This window comes from Trichechus manatus, unplaced genomic scaffold (genome assembly GCF_000243295.1).
Source record: "Trichechus manatus latirostris isolate Lorelei unplaced genomic scaffold, TriManLat1.0 scaffold00021, whole genome shotgun sequence".
In the NCBI taxonomy this organism is placed as follows: domain Eukaryota; kingdom Metazoa; phylum Chordata; class Mammalia; order Sirenia; family Trichechidae; genus Trichechus; species Trichechus manatus.
In genome coordinates this window covers 22,683,519-22,705,792 of record NW_004443957.1, presented here as the reverse complement: position 1 = coordinate 22,705,792, position 22,274 = coordinate 22,683,519, and the positions used below count along the sequence as shown (strand labels likewise).

At 37.6% G+C, this 22,274-nt stretch overlaps 1 protein-coding gene across 4 annotated transcripts in view; it reads right to left on the bottom strand.

Moving 5' to 3' along the window:
• Positions 1-22,274, bottom strand: part of SWT1 (SWT1 RNA endoribonuclease homolog) — a 126,405-nt gene that overhangs the window by 30,580 nt on the left and 73,551 nt on the right. For all 4 annotated transcript variants that reach the window (XM_004372915.2, XM_023728129.1, XM_023728127.1 and 1 more), the window contains exons 15-16: positions 21,204-21,391; positions 3,433-3,564 (exon numbers count right to left, since the gene is read on the bottom strand). In XM_004372915.2, coding sequence (XP_004372972.1) covers positions 3,433-3,564; positions 21,204-21,391 — 320 coding nt within the window. The remainder of the gene's footprint in view (positions 1-3,432; positions 3,565-21,203; positions 21,392-22,274) is intronic.

Below are 22,274 nucleotides of genomic sequence, written 5' to 3'. Positions count from 1 at the left end.
ACATATATTCACTGAGCACATACCTCAAAACCAAATGAAACTACAGGTAGTCCTTGACTTATGACAGGTTCTGTTCTGACGACTGTTGTAAATCGGTTCTGACATGGGTCAAATACCTCTTTTTCTTTTTTAGTTTTCATTATTACCAGTATCTTATAAATCCCATCTTTATTTGTCTTTGAGGACTGGCATGAGAATGATAACATCAGCAAATTAAGTACTACAATATTATATGTAGACCATACTACTAGCTATAAGATGGACAAAAAAAAAAAAAAAAAAGGACGGTCGTAAGCGAAGTTTGTCGTAACTAGAATACATTGCAAGTGGGGGACTACCAGTATTCCACTTCAACAACTATCAAAAATGCTAATCAATTTGTAATCACTACAAAGTTGAGTGTATTTTCCAATGTTTAAAAAATTAAAAAATCTCCCCATATTTAACCCAGTGGAGCCCTGGTGGTGCAGAAGTTAAGAGTTCAGCTGCCGGCACAACTTGTACAAGGAAAGGTCGTGGAAGCTCCATAGACACATCCAAACTCCTTGAGGGACCAAATTGCTGGGCGGAGGGCTGTGGGGACCATGGTCTCAGGGAACATCTAGCTCAACTGGCATAACACAGTTTATAAAGAAAATGTTCTACATTCTACCTTGGTGAGTAGCATCTGGGGTCTTAAAAGCCTGTGAGCAGCTATCTAAGATACTCTACTGGTCTCACCCCTTTGGGAGCAAGGGAGAATGAAGAAAATAAGATACAAGGGAAAGATTAGTTCAAAGGACTAATGGACCACAACTACCATGGCCTCCACCAGACTGAGTTCAGTACAACTAGATGGTGCCTGGCTACCACCACCCACTGCTCTGACAGGGATCACAACAGAAGGTCCCAGACAGAGCTGGAGAAAAATGTAGAACAAAATTCTAACTCACAAAAAAAGACCAGACTTACTGGCCTAATAGAGACTGGAGTAACCCTGAGAGTATGCCCCCGGACACCCTTTTAGCTCAGTAATGAAGTCACTCCCAAAGTTCACCATTCAGCCAAAATGAGACTAATGGGGCACAAGAGTCCAGAGACAAGGACTAGAAGGCAGGAGGGGAAAGGAAAGCTGGTAATAGGAAACCCAAGGTTGAGAAGGGACAGTGCTGACATGTCATGGGGTTTTTAACCACTGTCATAAAACAATATGTGTACTAACTGTTTAATGAGAAACTACTTATTCTGTAAACCTTCATCTAAAGCACAATTAAAAACAAAAGAAAATAAAAAAGAAAGAAACAGATCTCGCCACCCAGAAAAAGAAAAAAAGAGTTCGGCTGCTGACCAAAAAAGTTGGCAGTTCAAATCCACCAGCCACTCCTTGGAAACCCTACAGAATGGTTCTACTCTGTCCTATAGGGTCGCTATGACTTGGAATTGACTCGACGGCAGCAGGTTTGGTTTGTTTTTTTTTGTATTTAGCCCCTCCATAAAACTATTTTGATTTAACATGATTCTGTTTCTTTAAAGATTTTAAAAAGCACATGTACAACCGACAACATATTATTCATCTCCAATACATTTTTATTTAAATGCCTACTGCCTGAAAGTTAAAAAAAAAACAAAACCTTGCAATTTTACTAGTTTACTGTTAATAATAATGAATGCTGAAATGAGCAAATCTTTTTATTCTTTAACACCCCCTACTGGAAGCTCATGGCAAAAAAAAAAACAAAACAGGTTCTAATGAGACTATTTCAGGAGGTTGGATTAGTTTACGTATGGTCCCCCATCACTTACATACAAATCCCCTGAAAAGCTTATTAAAAATACCACTTTCCTGCTTTACAAAATATATATACAGATATTTTGATTCCTGTAAGTCTCAAATAAGGTCTAGAATTCTGCATATGAAATTGTACACTACAGATTAGCAAGAAAATATAATTAAAGCCATGTGACCTTGCTTACTGTAAGCCTGTGCATACCGTGCTTACTGGTTAATCTGCCCTGGTACTATCAAGCGTGGCTTTTATGCAACCTAGAGTGAGCGACAGTTTTTACATAGCTAAAATCAGACGTGAGCAGTTTTCCCTCACAGAGCTACTCTATATAATACTGCTTTAAGTTATAAACGGACTATTTGCATTTAGAGAGGATGTTTAACTTGCCTTGGAATCTGCCATGCTTTCAATTCATTAATAACTTAAAAGTGGCAAAAGGTTTTGATAATTTTATATTCTAAGAAGCATTTAGCCAACTGTGATCCAAAAAAAGGTAAAAATTATTTTTGCATTAACAATAAGATGGACTTCTAAGAACCACTGAGGAGGAGAAAAAAATACTGTTGGTCTGAAAATTTAAATTTCTCAAACTCAGAACACACTAATCAACTCTTTTTTTTTTTTTTAAATTTATAAATAACAATATTTTTCTTCACACAAGCTGCAATATCGAATCAGGTCAAGCAATTTTGGCATATATCAACAAAATTGGAAGATTAAGTTTAGAATTACCTTCCTTTAGTGCCACAAAAGAAAGCATTTGATTTCATGCTATAAAGGTGATTGGTCCATTCTATAGCTTTTTGGCACTGTTTTCTATATGCTTCACAAATATTTAAAATAATCACATACGCATAAGCCTCAAAGCATCATAAGATTACACTGCTTCTCAAACTTTGTTCAGTCTGTAGTAATGTAAAGGAGGGTCCCTGGATGGTACAAGTGGTTTGCACTTGCTTACTAACCAAAAGTTTGGAAGTTCAAATTCATCCAGCTGTACTGTGGAAGAAGGGCCTGGCAATCTGCTTCTGTGAAGATCACAGCCACAAAAATCTTATGGAGCAGAGTTCCACTCTCACATGGTGTCACCATGAGTCGGAACGGGTTTGGTTTTTAGTAATGTGAGACGGTATTAGGGAAAATCATTCAAGTTAACAAATATCAACATATATTTGCTTTGAAAGGTCAGTGATAATTACTTGCACATATACTTACTCAACACTTGATTACTGAGGGCCTATTACATGCCAGACACAGATCTAGGAGCTACAGTTACACAGTAAAGAAAATAGTGTTCCTCACAAAGCTTACAATCAGGTATATTTTTTCTAGAAATGAAAAAAGTGAAACATTCTCATAGTCCAAACTAGAAATAGTGAGTCTTTGCAGGGGAGGAGGAAATAGGTGAATCTAAAAGCCATTAGTTTATAAAAGTTGCTGAAAGACTCCCAAAACCAAAAAAAAACAAACCCATTGCACTGAGTTGATTCCGACTCACAGCAACCCTATAGGACAGAGTAGAACTGCCCTATAGGGCTTCTAAGGAGCAGTTGGTGGATTTGAACTGCCGACCCTTTTGGTTAGCCCCAGCGATTCTGAAAAAGCTGATAAGCCTAGAAGAAGAAAGTAAAAAATAAATGAAGCTTTAAATTAACATAGTGTTTACCTCTGAATTCCTTCAAGAATATCCTTCACAGCCACCATTAACTTTTGAAGATATAGAAATGCTTCTTCGAATGATGCTATTTTTGAAGTACTCAGAGCTGAATTAGAGCCCAATCTTTGAAAAACATCTGTGCTGAAATAAAGAAAAAGAAAAGACACTCGTAGGTATACATGCATATTTACTGCAATAGGGAGAACAATAAGTAGCAACCGAAATGTCCAGCAGTATGTTGTTGCTGTGGTTAGTTGCCATGGTGTCTGCTCCGACTTCACGGCCACCTTATGTATAACAGAGCAAAACACTGCCCGGTCCTACACCATCCTCATGATCTTTGGTATGTTTGAGTCCATTGCTGCAGCCAATTGATAGAATACTGAACAATCATTAAAGTGATGTTTATGCCATCTATGAAATTAAAAATTAAGCAAACATTAAAAATTACTTATATAACATGATAACAACAATATAAAACATGAAAATATATGCCTGGGCATACAAAAAATATTAACAGCGTTGACTACGATTACCTTTAGGTAATAGCACTCAAGATCATTTACAGTACTTTCCAAAGCATTTATTTTTTTCTTACTGTGGTAAAATACACGTAACTAAAATTCATCATTTCACCCGCTTTAAAGTGTACAATTCAGTGACATTTAGTAAATTCACAATATTGTGCAACTACCACCACTATCTAGTTCCAGAACATTTTCATCACCCCAAATGGAAACCCTATATCCCTTAAACAGTTAACTCCTATTTTCCCCTCCCCCAAACCCTTCACAACTACTAATCTGCTTTCTGTCTCTGTAGATTTGCCTCTTCTGGATATTTCATATAAATTGAATCAAACAATATGTGACCTTTTGTCTCTAGCTTCTTTCACTTAGCATAATGTTTTCAATGTTCATCTATGTTGTAGTATGTATCAGTATTTCCTTCCTTTCGATGGCTGAATAATACACCATTGTACACATAAACCATATTTTGTTTATCCATTCATGGACATTTGGCTATTGTGAATAGTTCTGCTATGAACATTCATATACAGTTTTTGTCTGAATATCTGCTTTCAATTCTTTTGGTATGTACCCAGTAGTGGAATTGCTGGTTCATATGGTAATTCTATCTCTAGCTCTTTGCACACGTCATTATGATACTTTGTCTTCTCAAGCCACCCTTTGAAATCTTCTATTCAGTTCTCTTACTTCATTATCTCTTCCTTTTGCTTTAGCTACTCGATGTTCAAGACCAAGTTTCAGAGTCTCTTCTGACATCCATTTTGGTCTTTTCTTTCTTTCCTGTCTTTTTAATCACCTGTTGCTTTCTTCATCTATCATTTCCTTGATGTCATTCCACAACTCGTCTGCTCTTCGGTCGTTAGTGTTCAATGCGACAAATCTATTCTTGAGATGGTCTCTAAACCCAGGTGAGATATATTCAAGGTCATACTTCGGCTCTCGTGGCCTTATTCTAACTTTCTTGAGTTTCAGCTTGAACTTGCATATGAACAACTGACCGTTGGTTCCACAGTCAGCCCCGGCCTTGTTCTGACTGATGATTTTGAGCTTTTCCATTGTCTCTTTCCACAGATGTAGTCGATTTGATTCCTGTGTATTCCAGCTGGCGAGGTCCACGTGTATAGTCACCGTCTGTGCTGGCAAAAAAAGGTATTTGCAATGAAGAGGTCGTTGGTCTTGGCAACATTCTATCATGAAATCTTAGGCATCGTTTCTATCATCAAGGCCATACTTTCCAACTACCAATCCTTCCTTGTTTCCAGCTTTCGCATTCCACTCACCAGTAATTATCAATGCATCCTAATTGCATGTTCCGTGAATTTCAGACTGCAGAGGCTGGTAAAAATCTTCAATTTCTTCATCTCTGGCCTTAGTAGTTGGTGTGAAAATTTGAATAATAGTCAAATTAACTGGTCTTCCTTGTAGGCATATGGATATTACCCTATCACTGACAGCATTGTACTTCAGGATGGATCCTGAAATGTTCTTTTTGACAATGAATGCAATGCCATTCCTCTTCAAGTTGTCATTCCCAGCATGGCAGATCATATGACTGTCTGACTGAAAATGGCCAATACCAGTCCATTTCGGCTCACTAATGCCTAGGATACCAATGTTTATGTGTTTCATTTCATTTTTGACAGTTTCAATTTTCCTAGATTCATACTTTGTACATTCCATGCTCCTATTATTAATGGATGTTTGCAGTTGTTTCTTCTCATTTTGAGTTGAGCCACATCAGCAAATGAAGGTCTTGAAAGCTTGACTCCATCTGCATCATTAAGGTCAACTCTACTTTGAGGAGGCAGCTCTTCCCAAGTTGTCTTTTGAGTGTTTTCCAACCTGGAGTCTCATCTTCTGGCACTATATCAGACAATGTTCTGCTGCTAGTCACAAGGTTTTCACTGTCTAATTCTTTTCAGAAGTAGACTGCTGGGTCCTTCTTCCTAGTCTTAGTCTGGAAGCTCAGCTGAAACCTGTCCACCATGGGTGACTCTGCTGGTATTTGAATACTGGTGGCATAGCTTCCAGCATCAGAGCAACATGCAAGCCCCCACTGTACAACAAACTAACAGAATTCAAAGGCAACTGACTGTGTGGATCATAAAAAATTATGGATAACACTGCAGATAATGGGAATTCCAGAACACCTAATTGTGCTCATGAAGAACCTGCACATAGATCAAGAGGCAGTTGTTCAGACAGAACAATGGGATACTGCGTGGTTTAAAGTCAGGAAGGTGTGCATCAGGGTTGTATCCTTTCACAATACCTATTCAATCTGTATGCTGAGAAAATAATCGAAGAAGCTGGACTATATGAAGAAGAAGGTGGCATCAGGATTGGAGGAAGATTCATTAATAACCTGCAGTGTGCAGATGACACAATCTTGCTTGCTGAAAGTGAAGAGGACTTAAAGCACTTACTGATGAAGATCAAAGACCACAGCCTTCAGTATGGATTACACCTTGACAAAATAAAACAAAAACCCTCACAACTGGACCAATAAGCAATATTATGGTAAATGGAGAAAAGAATGAAGTTGTCAAGGATTTCATTTTACTTGGCTCCACAATCAACACCCACAGAAGTAGCAGTTGAGAAATCAAAAGATGCACTACACTGGGCAAATGTGCTGCAAAAGACCTCTAAAGTGTTGAAAAGCAAAGAAGTCACCTTGAAGACTAGGGTGCACCTGACCCAAGCCATGGTATTTTCAATTGCATGATATGCATGGGAAAGCTAGACAATGAATACGGAAGACCAAAGAATTGACACCTTTGAATTGTGTTGGTGAAGAATACGCAATATACCATGGACTGTCAAAAGAACAAACAGGTCTGTCTTGGAAGAAGTACAACCAGAATGCTCCACAGAAACAAGGATGGCAAGACTATGTCTTATATACTTTGGACATGCTGTTAGGAGAGATCAATCCCTGGAGAGGGACATCATGCTTGGTAAAGTACAGGGTCAGCAAAAAAGACGAAGACTCTCCAAGAGATGGACTGACACAGTGGCTGCAACAATGGGCTTGAGCATAACAACGATTGTGAAGATGGCGCAGGACCGGGCATTGTTTTGTTCTATAGTACATAGGGTGCTATGAGTTGGAACTGACTCAATGGCACCCAACAACAACAACAACATGGTAATTCCGTTTAACTTTCAAGGAATTGCCAGACTGTCTTCCACAGCAGCTGAGCCATTTTATGTTCCTACGAGCAATATAAAAGGGTTCCAATATCTCCACATTCTCACCAACACTTGTTATTTTATTATTATTATGATGATGATGGCGATCCTAGTGAATGTGAAGTGGTATTCCATTATGGTTTTTAGTTCCTTTTCCCTAATAGCTAATGCCACCGTCCATCTGTCAGTTTGTTGTACTGTGGTGGCTTATGTGTCGCTTTGATGCTGAAGATATGTCACTGATATTTCAAATACCAGCAGGGTCACCCATGGTGAACAAGTTTCATGGAGCTTCCAGACTAAGAAAGACTGGGAAGAAAGTCCTAGTGATCTAATTCTAAATAGTCAGTAAAATTCCTATGGATCACAACAGAATATTGTCTGATACAGTGCTGAAAGATGAGCCCTAGGATGGAAGACACTCAAAATACAGTGGCCTCCAAAATAATAAATGTTGGAGAGGCTGTGGAGAGACAGGAACACTTATACATTACTGGTGGGAATGTAAAATGGTACAACCACTTTGGAAATCGATTTGGTGCTTCCTTAAAAAGCTAGAAATAGAAGTACCATATGATCCAGCAATCCCGCTCCTTGGAATATATCCTAGAGAAATAAAAGCCATCACATGAATAGATATATGCACACCCATGTTCACTGCAGCACTGTTCACAATAGCGAAAAGATGGAAACAACCTAGGTGCCCATCAACAGATGAATGGACAAATTATGGTATATTCACACAATGGAATACTACACAACAATAAAGAACAATGATGAATCTGTGAAACATCTTATAACATGAAGGAATCTGGAAGGCATTATGTTGAGTGAATTTAGTCAGTCACAAAAGGACAAATGTTGTATAAGGCCACTGTTATAAGAACACAAGAAAAGGTTTAAACACAGAAGAAAACATTCTTTGATGGTTATGCAGGTGGGAAGGGAGGGAGAGGGTTATTCACTAACGAGATAGTAGACAAGAATTACCTTAGGTGAAGGGAAGGACAGCACACACTACAGAGGAAGTCAGCACAACTGGACTAAACCAAAGCTAAGAAGTTTCCTGAATACAACCAAACACTTTGAGGGATAGAGTAGCAGAGGGCAGAGGTCTGGGGACCATGCTTTCAGGGGACACCTAGGTCAACTGGCAAAACAAAGTTTATTAAGAAAATGTTCTGCATCCTACTTTGGTGAGTGGTGTCTCGGGTCTTAAAAGCTAGCAAGCGGCTATCTAAAATGCATCAATTGGTCCCAAGCCACCTGGAGCAAAGGAGAATGAAGAACACCAAAGTCACAAGGGAAGTATTAGCCCAAGAGACAGAAAGGGGCACATAAACCAGAGACTGCATCAGCCTGAGACCAGAAGAACTAGATGGTGCCTAGCTACCACCAATGACCGCCCTGACAGGGAACACAACAGAGAGTACCTGATGGAGCAGGAGAAAAGTGGGGTGCAGAACTTAAATTCTAGTAAAAAGACCAGACTGGTCTGACTGAGACTGGAGGAACCCCGGAAAGCATGGCCCCTGGACTCTCTGTTAACCCAGAACTAAAGCCATTCCCTAGGCCAACTCTTCAGACAAAGATTAGACTGGACTATGGGACATAAAACGATACTCGTGAAGAGTGTGCTTCTTAGCTCAAGTAGATACATGAGACTAAATGCGCAGCTCCTGTCTGGAGGTGAGATGAGAAGGCAGAGAGGGTCAGGAACTGGCTGAATGGACACGGGAAATCCAGGGTGGAAAGGAGGAATGTGCTGTCACAGTATAGGGAGAGCAATTAGGGTTACATAACAATGTATGCATAAATTTTTGTATGAGAGACTAACCTAAATTGTAAACTTTCACTTAAAGTACAATGATAAAATTAAAAAAAAAAAATAATGCAGTGGCCGCAACGACAGATTCAAGCACACTAACGATCGTGAAGATGGTACAGGACTGGGCAACATTTCGTTCTGTTGTACAGGGGTCACCATGAGTCAGAGTCAACTTGGCCACAACTAACAACAATGACTAATGACGCTGAGCATCTATTCATGTGCTTGTTGGTCATTTGTGTATCTCCTTTAGAGAAATGTCTATTGAAGTCCTTTGCCCACTTTTTAATTGGGTTGTTTGTCAATTTGTTGTTGAGTTCTAAGAGTTCTTTATATACTGTGAATACTAGATATGTGATTTATAACTAGTGAAACCTGTGAGATCCAGAATTCAATGGGATTGCCTTGTTTTTCTGGGTCTCACCAAGTTTTCCACCTCTGACAGGGTATAATATTACTAATTTTCTATCACTCGTCTGAGTGGAAAGTATTTGAGTTTTCCTTCTCTGACAGATTTCCGCCTTACACTGGTTCTGGCTTTTGCAGGTTTTACTGTATTTTTTCCATTTGTGGGTTATCTTTTCACTATGTTGATGATGTCCTTTGATGCACAAATGTTTTCAGTTTTGATGAAGCTCAATTTATCTATTTTATCTTTTGTTGCTTGTGCTTTTGGTTTTATATCTAAGAAAGGACTGCCTAATCCAAGGTCACAAAGATTTACGTGTATGTTTTCTTCCAACAGTTTTATAGTTTTAGCTCTTATATTTAGGTATTAAAACTATTTTGAGTTAATTTTTGTACATAACATGAGGTAAAGATCCAACTTCATTCTTTTGCATGTGGATATCGAGTTGTGCCAGCACCATTTGTTAAAGAAAGTATTCTTTCCTATAGAATGGCATTAGCACCATTGTCAGAAATCAACTGACCATAGGTACATGGTTTATTTCTGGACTCTCAATTTTATGCCATTGTTCTGTATGTATATTCTTATGCCAGCACCACAACCTACAGCAAGTACATAAAATATCCTCATGCCAGTACCACGCTATTTTGAATACTGTAGCTTTATAAAAGTTTTGAAATTGAGAAGTGTGAGTCCTGCAACTTTGTTCTCTTTCAAGATTGTTTTGGTTATTCAGAGGCTGCAGTGCAGTGAATTACTTAATATGGCCCTTCTAGCCATAGTCTTTGTAATTCCCATCAAATGACTGGGTGGGACTATGCAAATGAGGCGCCTGTGACCCATCAAGGGACTTGGATAGCTTGCTAATAATGTAAATAAGCTGCATGACACCCTTGTGGGGGTGTGGGACCATGCAAATAAGGTGTATGGAACCCTAACTAGAGGACTGGTCAGTTTTGCCATTCCACTAGGCTTAAAGGAAGACATGGAGAAAGAGAGAGGAGCTGTAACAAGGAAGACAGCGAGAAATGGCAGCACGAGACGGCAGGAACCAGGAGAACGGCGCAAGATAGCTATGGTGGGGCTTGCCCACCCATGGAGCTAAGAGGTGTAACACCTGCCCAAAAAGGCCTCCATCGGAGCCTGGCAGCAGAGGACATGAAGAAGCTGTCCTGATCGAGGAACTGCATCCTGAGTTGTTGTTCCTGCTACTTTCAAATTGATCCCGATCCCAAGTTGTACCCTGTTACTTCCCTAATAAACCACTTAACTGTAAGTATGGTTCATGAGTTCTGTGAGATGTTGCAGCAAATTACCGAACCCAAAGACAGGAGTGACAGTACCGACGGGAGAGGGAATAGTTGACATTAGAGGTGATGGAGTGGTACAGCAGTTTGGAAAAGTTGGACATTTGGGACATCTTTAAGCTCTGCTTCATTGAAACCAGCTTTGTGTTGATCTTATAAAAGAAATTATTCATTCAGGGTCCCTTGTAATTCCATATTAACCTTAGAATAGGCTGTTCCATTGCTGCAAAAAAAGGCCATAGGAAATTTAATAGCCACTACTTTGAATCTATAGAACATTTTGAGGAGTTAACACCATCTTAACAATGTTAAGTCTTCTAATTCATGAACATGGGATGTCTTTTTATATATTTAGATCTTCTTTAATTTCTTTTAGCAATGTTTTATAATTCTCAGTGTACAAGTTTTGCATCTCTTTGGTTAAGTTTATTCCTCAGTATTTTACTATTTTTTTTTCTATTGTAAATGGTATTGTTTTATTAATTTCCTTTTTTGATTGTTCATTGTGAGTGTATAGAAATACAATGCATTTATTATTTTTAAAATATCATAAATTTATTTTAAATATATATATTTTAAGGATTTGTATACTGTTAATGCCTAGTCATCACAGAAAATTTGAAAAATACAGGAATGTAAATAGAAAAAAAATTCGTAATGCCCATAGTCCACCAACAGAGATAAGCATTTATTAATATCCATGAGTATTTCCTCTTTTTCTTTATTGTATAAGTTTGTGTGTGTGTATATAAGTGTGTGTCAGAGAGAGAGAGAGAGAGAGAAAATGAGAATGAGCATATAGGAAACGAACATATACCAGGAAAGTCATCATTAAATCAAAATTGAGCAAAACATACTATTATTCCAAAATCTTCCATTATAATTTTTATACAGAATTATACATTTCAAGTAAAAAATCAATGAGCAAAAGGATCAGGGCACTAAAAGCTCCTCCTCTAGGATATATTCTAAATGACAGGAAGCAGTGGAAATGAGGAAGAGATGAAGATGAGAATAGCCACACAGTCATAGCATTGTCAGGAACAGTCATTCATTGCTCTGGCTGCTACGCCTCCTGTTTCGTCTCTTAGATGTATCAGTAAATTTTGCTGGCTCTACCTTTGAGATATAACCATCATTTGACCACTTCTTACCCTGGTCCAAGTCATCGTCATCTTTTGCCAGAACTATCACAACAGACACCTAACTGGCCTTCCTGTTTCACCCTCATCACTCCACAGTCTATTCTCAACACGGCAGAGCAATCTTTTTAATATCTGAACCTGATCATGTCATTTCTTTTCTGAAAACTGTGTAGTGGCTCATCTCACTACCAGTAAAAGCCTCGAGGCCTTACAATGATCCATAAGGCCCTACACAATCAACACACTGTGTCCTCCACTTCATCTCCTAATACACCTTGCTCCAGCCACACTTGCCTCCTTACTGTTCACTCTACACAGTAAACATGTTCCTTTAGGGCCTTTGCAATTTCTGTTTCTATCTGGAATGCTCTTTCCACAAATAGCTACGTGGCTCCCATTCTCATCTCCTTCAGGATTCTGCTCAAACGTCAACTTTTTAGTGAGAGTTTCCTTGAATACTGTTTCTAAAATTAACTCCTACTCCTCTCTCAACCATGCCCTATTCTTCCTCTGTCTCTTCTTTCCTCTTAAAACTAATCACCATATTACATAAGAGTACCTAAAAAGTATATATATTAAAAAACACACAATAAATACACCTTTTTCCTTGTGAATGTAGACTATTTTGGACACTCTGTAGTGTATTAACAACTGGATCCATGGTTTAAATTTAGAGGTACTTCATCTAAAAATGTAATCTGATGGTTGAAGAAAAACAAATTGAACATACTATGTCTAAAGAGTACCTAACATACTATTTAAAGATTGATTAGTCTGCCCTAAGTTTTCAGACTTTTTGGAAACCTGTTTTATATTTTCTTCGCCTGGCTCTCACCCCTAGAATGAAAGTAAAGATTGTTTTGCTCACTGGTATATTCTTAGTACCCAGGTTGTACCTGGCACACAGTGGAGGATCAACATATGTTTACTGAATGAATGACTGAATAGTCAACCCAAATGTTCTTCTGGGGTTGCTCTTACCTTAGAGAATCTGCTCTAGAATTCCTTAAACCTCATTTTTGTTTTAATGTTTAAGAACATTTAAAATGTTTTTGATGTGTGGTCTTAGTGCAGTAAGTTTGAAACACATCTCTCTGTACATAAACTTTCTATCTATATGTCTATGCTGAAATACACAGGTATTCAAAAATATCTAGGCTAAAGAATATAACAGAAAGCCCAGACGCTAATTCACTTAGGAGTGGATGGAGAGCTACCCTTTTTTTTTAATTTGATTGTTGTACTTTAAGTGAAAGTTTACAATTCAAGTTAGTCTCTCATACAAAAAGTTATACATACATTGTTATGTGACCCTAGTTCCTCTCCCTATACTGTGACAGCACACTCCTCCTTTCCACCCCTGATTTCCCATGTCCATTCAACCAGCTCCTGACCCTATCTGCCTTCTCATCTCACCTCTGGACAGGAACTGCCCATTTAGTCTCATGTATCTACTTGAGCTAGAAGCACACTCTTCACGAGTATCATTTTACGTCCCATAGTCCAGTCTAATCTTTGTCTGAAGAGTTGGCCTTGGGAATGTTTTTAGTGCTGGGTTACAGACAGCCCAGGGGCCATGCTTTCTGGGGTTCCTCCAGGGAGAGCTACTCTTAAGAACAAAGTAAGATGGCTTTCCCTGAGTTCCACAACCTATAGCAAGGACACAAAACATGCCTGCAAACAGCTACAACAGGGATGGAAAGTATATACAAAGTTCCTAAAGAACTGTTCTGTTAACTAAATCTGTGAAGCCAGGGGTGAGAATTTACTGTACTACTTACAGTATGCTTTGACCTTCTTTTGATGATGAACGAAGTACATTTATTTTTAAAAAAAGAAAGTACAGTGACTTTCCAACACAAAGACTTTATTTTTTTCTGAAGTAGTTTAATATGAGTATACACAATTAAAGGATTAAAAGAGCAATATAAAGTAATTTTTTGTTACTTGCCATTGACTCGGCTCCACCTCATGGTGATCTTATGTATAACAGAACAAAACTTGGCCTGCTCCTACACCAACTTCATGATCGTTGTTATGATGGAGTCCGTCACTGTGGTTATTGTGCCAGTCCACCTCATCAAAGATTTCCCTCATTTTCACTGACCCCCTACTTTACCAAACATGATGTTCTTAATAGTGATTAGTCTTTCCTAATGATGTGTCCACAGTAAGCGTACTGAAGTCTTGTCATCCTCGCTTCTAAGGAGCACTCTGGTTCTATTTCTTCTAAGACTGATTTGTCCGCTCTTCTGGCAGTCCACACTACAGTCAATATTCTTCGCCAACACCACAATTCAAATGCATCAATTCTTCTTCTGTTTTCTTTTTTCACTGTCCAACTTTCACGTGCCTATGAGGTGACTGAAAAGACCATGGCTTGGGTCAGGTGCATCTTAGTCATCAAAGTGATATCTTCGCTTTTTAAAACTTTAAACAGGTCTTTTGCAGCAGATTTGCCCAATGCAATACACTGACTGCTGCTTCCGTAGACATTGATTGCTGATCTAAGTAGAATGAAACGGTTCACAATTTCACTTTTTTCTCCATTTATCATGATGTTGTTTACTGGTCCAGTTGTGAGGATTTTTCTTTTCTTCACTTTCAGGCATAATCCATACTGAAGGCTGTGGTCTTTTACCTTCATTGGTAAGTGCTTCAAGTCATCTTCATTTTCGGCAAGCAAGGTGGTGTCACCTACATATTGCAGATTGTTAATGAGTCTCCTTCATTCCTGATGCCACATTCTTCTTCATATTCTCCAGCTCTTGGATCATTTGTTCAGCATACAGATTTAATAAGTAAGGTAAAAGGATACAACCTTGCCACACACCTTTTCCAGTTCTGAACCATTCAGTATCCCCTTGTACTGTTTGAAAAACTGCCTCTTCATCTGTGTACAGGTACTGTATGAGTACTATCAAGTGCTCTGGAATTCCCATTCTTCATAATGTACAAGTTATTTATGACTCACAAAAACTTAAATCCTTTTAAAACAAGCTGGGATATTTAATAAGCTTTACTTTCAATTTTTATTCCAAAATCAACATAATTATCTTGTTTTTTTCCATAATCCATAAAATATGGTTACAGACAAATTACATAATAAAGCCCAACACAGAACTTAACTAAGAAAACTTGCAGGACTCTAAAAGTAATGGTTGCGACTATTTAAGTTTCTCATATGGTATCTTTTCAGAACTAAGTTTGAATTATCATATATCAATCTTGAGGAAACAGAAATACCCACTAAAGTCCCCCAAAGCAGCAGTCCCAATGTTATCTGCTCAGATACTTTTTTCTATGTTGAAAGAGAAGGAATTAGTGAAAACCATCCAGATATTAATACCAGGCCCTAAGTATAAGACCAAAGATAGAACAACAATGACCAACACAACAAAAACAAAAATGTTATCTCATGTTGAAAATAAGGACACCTCTATAAGAAGTAAAGCATTCTGACATGTAAGTCTGGATAGATACAGGGAAGAATTAGAAAATTTGTAGAAATGCATTGTTCAATAAATATATTTTTATATTTCTAAAAGAAAAAAAAGCATCTGGTGCATAAAATGGCATGTACTACGTTACAGAACATTAAATTATTAGCTTAAAGGAGATTTTTTTAAAAGGTTACTATTTAAACTATGAACAACATATAAGAGCCAAAGCAAGAAAAAATCTTTAATTAACCACTTTCATCCTGACTCAGCTATTTGTAATATATAATCTGAATAATTAAATAAAACTGATAAAATTTTAAATGCCGTATTTCTACCTAACTAGTATCTTTGAGTAGTGAGTTAAACATTCTTTAGGAAAGACGATACGATGGAGTTTAAATTAAATTAAAGGACTATATTTTGTACCTGTAAATTGACTAATACTCAACTGAACAGAAGATTTCAAAGGGCAGCTCGAGAAGACAAAATAAAGTATTATAATGACGTGTAAAGACCTGGAGATAGAAAACCAAAAGGGAAGAACACACTCAGCATATCTCAAGCTGAAAGAACTGAAGAAAAAGTTCAAGCCTCGAGTTACAATAGTGAAGGATTCCTTGGGGAAAATATTAAACACTGCAGCAAGTATCAAAAGAAGATGGAAGGAATACACACAGAGTCACTGTACCAAAAAGAATTGGTCGACGTTCAATCACTTCAAGAGGTAGCATATGATCAGGAACCAACGGTACTGAAGGAAGAAGTCCAAGCTGCACTACAGGCATTGTCGAAAAACAAGGCTCCAGGGATTGACAGAATATCACTTGAGATGTTCCAACAAACTGATGCAGCGCTGGAAGTGCTCACTTGTCTATGCCAAAAAATTTGGAAGACAGCTACCTGGCCAACTGACTGGAAGAGATTTATATTTATGCCTATTCCCAAGAAAGGTGACCCAACTGAATGCAGAAATTCACGAACAATATCATTAATATCACAAGCAAGTAAAATTTTGCTGAAGATCATCCAAAAGTGGCTGCAGCAGTATATCGACAGGGAACTGCCAAAAATTCAGGCCAGATTTAGAAGTGGACATGGAACCGGGGATATCATTGCTGATGTCAGATGGATCCTGGCTAAAGTAGAGAAAACCAGAAAAATGTTTACCTGTGTCTTATTGACTCTGCAAAGGCATTCGACTGTGTGGATCATAACAAATTATGGATAACATTGCAAAGAATGGGAATTCCAGAACACTTAGTTGTGCTCATGAGGTACATAGAACAAGAGGCAGTTGCTCGGACAGAACAAGGGGATACTGCGTGGTTTAAAGACAGGAAAGGTGTGTGTCACGGTCGTGTCCTTTCACCATACCTATTCAATCTGTATACTGAGAAACTAATCTGAGAAGCTGGACTATATGAAGAAGAACAGGGCATCAGGATTGGAGGAAGACTCATTAACAACCTGTGATATGCAGATGACACTACCTTGCTTGCTGAAAGTGAAGAGGACTTGAAGCACTTACTGATGAAGATCAAAGACAACAGCCTTCAGTATGGATTACACCTCAACATAAAGAAAACAAAAATCCTCACAACTGGACCAATAAACAACATCATGATAAACAGAGAAAAGATTGAAGTTCTCAAAGATTTCATTTTACTTGGATCCATAATCAATACCCATGGAAGCAGAAGTCAAGAGATCAAAAGACACATTGTGTTGGGCAAATCTGCTGTGAAAGACCGTTGAAAAGCTAAGATGTCACCTGGAAGACTAAGGTGCGCCTGACCCAAGCCATGGTATTTTCAATCGCACGACATGCATGCAAAAGCTGGACAATGAATAAGGAAGATCGAAGAAGAAACGACGCCTTTGAATAGTGGTGCTGGTGAAAAATGTTGAATATACCGTGGACTGCCAAAAGAACACACAAATCTGTCTTGGAAGAAGAACAACCAGAATGCTCCATAGAAGCAAGGATGGCGAGATTACGTTTTACATACTTTGGACATGTTATCAGGAGGGATCAGTCCCTGGAGAAGGACATCATGCTTGGTAAAGTACAGGGTCAATGAAAAAGAGGAAGACCCTCAACAAGATGGACTGACACAGTGGCTGCAACAATGGGCTCAAGCATAACAACAGTTGTGAGGATGGCGCAGGACCGGGCAGTGTTTCTTTCTGTAGTACACAGGGTTGATGTGAGTTGGAACCGACTCAATGGCACCTAACAACAATAACAACAAATTGTCTAAAATCCAACATAGACTCGCAGAATATTCTGAATATGCAGGAACCTTAAAGATAATCTAACCCAATTCTCTGATTTTAGATGAACAAACTGAGTTTCAAAAATGATTACATAGATGATTTGCCCAAAGTTACTGTCTTTATGTGTTATAGGAACCATGGTTTGCAAATTTTTCAAGAGCAGAATCTTTTTGTTCAAATTATTTTTTACACAAAATAGAATAATAACAATATACAAAAATAGATCGAATCAATATTATTAATATAGATTTTTATATGTTACGTTTACTTTATTATAAAAAGTCAGTCACTAAAAATATTGAGGTTTTACTGAATACAAACATTTCAAATCAGAGTTATAAATGATAGTTGCAATCTATTCTCAGGCTCATTAAAGTCTACATTATTAAATAAGTTATTAAATTAGTTATTAGTGAATTTATAAATTACCAGTCAATAAATTGCCATTACCTATTAATTTATTTTGCCTTCATGATATTAATAAAATTCTTAATTACAGAGAAAAGTAATAGCAAAATGTATGGCATTTTGTTTTACTATTGTTTACCTTCCAAACTCAGAATACATTTGAAAGAAAATGTCTAAGAAGCTTTAATGAGAAATAGCAGGAAAGATTTTTCTTCAAACTTTCATCATTAATAGTCTCAACCTCTCACCCGAATGCCTTATAAATAGAAAAGACACCAAAAATCTGTTCTGATGTGTTAGAAGTTCATAACTGATTATTAAACCACAAAGAGAACACAGAACAAGAAGGTGGCATTTACAGTTGTGCATAGGGTTCTAGAAGTTTTATATGAGTAATCATGCAGCGAGCCTACAGGAACTCAGAATGAGCATCTCTAGAAGAAAGGCCCAAGTATGAGTATGTGCAAAAAATTCTACATGTGCCTCTGGTTCACAGCCAAATTTGAGAAACAGTGAAGTACGCCTTCAATAAATATATATTGAAAAGAAATATAAGTATTTTCACTTACTGAAATGCTATTATGTAAATTCGGTTATCCAAAAATTACCCAGAACTCTCTAGTAACCAAGATGAAAGCACATATATTACATACTAGCTCTAAGGCACACAAAATACTCAAATGTTTTCTAAATGAAAGGAAGATTAAAATATCTTAGATAAAGTTCCAATCTATTTTATTTTGAAAGTGGTAATTCCCGTTTGGTACGTATGGTAACTTTCCACCACCTAATATTAAGACTGGATAAAACAAACAAAACCTTTGTTTTATATGAAAATACCAATTTGTAAACATTGTTTTCTTTGGTTTACGTTAGATACAGTTATTTATTTAATACTATAAGCTATAAAGTCACCTGACAGGCTACAAATTTGTTTTTAAATTCTTTTAAATAACAGCCAAGGATTAAAAACTGGTCCCAAAGCTAGAATGTTGTAATGGATGGTCAATTCAGAATAGATGTTTCAGTGGAGTACTAGTATTACTCTGCTATTCTTGTGACCATCTAGAACAGATAAGATGATCTTAATACAAAACAGGCACATTGGACCCTTGAACCAAAATCATACTACAAAGAGTCTGCTTGGCAAATTAGTTATATAAAGACTATGGACTTGGGAAAAAGTATGTGTGTGTGGGGTGGGGGGGTCTGGCCTACTTTAAAATTGTTTTAAATTATTTTTAAGCTATTCTAGTGGCAGTCTATTTGAAGAACTACTCAAAAAATGGTCTCTATCTCTTCATTTACCAAGACTATAGTATTCTACATTTATGTGCATGAAAACAATGAAAGTATTTCTTTATCTTCCTTTTAAATTATTCTTAAATTTATTAAGGCCCTGTATCCTGTTTGTTTATTTAGACAATCTAGGTGATTTTTCCTTGGTTCTGATAAATACAGGCAATGCTTCTCAAGCACGGTTTCACATCTGAATCATCTGGAGAGATTTTTTTAATGCATTCTCCCAGTTTCACTTCAGTCCTACTGAATCAGAATATCTAGCGATATACTGGCACTAATCAAAAAAACAGAAAATAGCAAATGTTGGAGAGGCTATGGGGAGATTGGAACTCTTATGCACTGCTGGTGGGAATGCAAAATGGTACAACCATTTTGGAAAACGATAAGGCACTTCCTTAAAAAGCCAAAAACAGAAATACCATACGATTCAGCAATCCCACTCCCTAGGAATATATCCTAGAGAAATAAGAGCTGTCACACGAATAGACATATGCACACCTATGCTCACTGCAACATTGTTCACAATAGCAAGAAAACGGAAATAACCTAAGTGTCCATCAACAGATGAATAGATAAACTATGGTACATACACACAATGGAATACTACACAATGATAAAGAACAATGATGAATCTGCAAAACATCTCACAACATGGATGAGGGCATTATGCTGAGTTAAATAAGTCAATGACAAAAGGACAAATACTGTATAAGACCATGATTATAAAAATTCATGAAAAGGTTTACACACAGAAAGAAACAATCTTTGCTGGTTACAAGGGAGGGAGGGGTGGGGAGGGAAAAATACTAACTAGACAATAGATAAGTGGTAACTCTGATAAAGGCTAACATAGCTCACAATACTGGGGAAGTCAGCACAACTTGAACAAGGCAAAGGCACAGAAGTTTCATAGACATATCCAAACTCCCTGAGAGACTAAGTTACTGGGCTGAGGGTTATGGGGACCATGGTCTCGGGGCACATCTAGCTCAACTGGCATAAAACATTTTACAGAGAAAATGTTCTACATCCTACTTTGGTGAGTAGCATCTGGGTTCTTAAAAGCTTGTGAACAGACATCTATGATACATCTACTGGTCCCACACTGTCTGGAGCAAGAGAGAATGAAGAAAACCAAAGATACAATGTAAAGATTAGTCCAAAGAACTAACAGACCACAACTACCACGGCCTCCACCAGGCTGAGTCCAGCACAATTAAGATGGTGCCTGGCTACCACCACCGACTGCTCTGACAGGGATCACAACAGAAAGTCCTGGACAGAGTGGGAGAAAAATGTAGAACAAAATTCTAACTCACAAAAAAGACCAGACTTACTGGTCTGACAGACACTGGAAAAACCCCAAGAGTATGGTCCCTGGACACTCTTTTAACGCAGTACTGAAGCCACTCCTGAAGTTCACCCTTCAGCCAAAGATTAGACAGGCTTATAAAACAAACAATAACACATGTAGTTCAACCATGTATAATGAGACTAAATGAGCACACCAGCCCAAAAGCAAAGACAATGAGGCAGGAAGGGACAGGAAAGCTGGATGAGTAGAAATTGGGAACCCCAGGTCAAGAAGGGGAGAATGTTGACACATCATGGGGTTGGAAACCAACGTCACAAAGCAATATGTGTGTTAATTGTTTAATGAGAAACTGATTTGTTCTGTAAACTTCACCTAAAGCACAATAAAAAGAAAAAAAAAATATCTAGGGATAGAGCTTAGGCATATATATTCTTAAAACTCCCCAGGTAATTCTGATGTGCACCTCCCATTAAGAATCATTGTTTCTAAGGAACCAATTTGACAAAAAGGTGCTCAGTAAGTGAATCTGGTACATTAAACTCACAACCCAAATACTAACTGTTCAATACCCTAAAAAAAACTTGTAACTCTAGAATTCAACATTTTTTAGAAATTTAGTACCTGTTCTGATATATTGTAATCCAAACATTCTCTAGGATAGACCAGATTTCTTGATGCCTGTTGGGTTGGGGAAGCTGAGAACCCGAGAAAAGGGTGATTTCTTGATTACTGGACGTCATCAAAGAAGTATCTTCCTGCTTTTTACCCACTGTGTTTTCTGAAGGATTTGGTTTAAGTTTTGCCTTGACCTGGGGAAATAAGAATTACATAAGATGCAGCTAGTCCTTCACTAGTAAGTAAACAAAACAGAATGCTAATTGTGCTTACAAATGTTCTAGCTTTCAGGGAAGTTCTGGCTGTTCTTTGTCCTTGATCATGTACAGAATACTCCCAGAAAAGCATCAGAGCTAGAAATGATATTTTCCTTTTCTATTTAAATCAAACAGTATTTCCAATTTGCTTATTATAGTGATCAATCTTAACTGACATGCTAATGTCAATTAAATAATACTGTTTGAACACTTCTACATATACGGTATTGAACTAGATAGAGGATACCCAGGATACAAAGATAAATAAAATATTGTCAAGCCTCCAAACACTTTACAATCCAGTAACGAAAATGAGATTACAAAAGGCTGTTAAAAAGAAAAAACAAAAAAAAGGCAGGATAGAATTTAAACTTTTATGTTATGGGCAATAGTGAACCTCTAAAAAGTTTTTCTAATTTAGCTAGTGATATATTAAAAACTGCACTTTAAGATAAGACAAACTGGAATAGAAGAGAGCGGAGGCAGGAAGATTAGTTAGAAGGCTACTGAAATAATGCAGGAAAGGAGACCTGAGAACTTGAATTAGGCAGGAAAAGCAGTGGAATGAAAAAGATGAAAATGTATGCAAGAACTATCAAAAATGTTTAACTACAGAGTTGGCCAAGGACTAGTTTCTGGGATTTTTTTTAACCGAGATGCTAGAAGAGTAATGGCACAAACAGTAGAAATTTAGCATGGGCATAACGTCTGGAAAGCGTGTGTGTGTGTGTGTGTGTGTGTGTGTTGTGTGTGTTGTGTGTGTTGTGTGTGTTGTGTGTGTTGTGTGTGTTGTGTGTGTTGTGTGTGTTGTGTGTGTTGT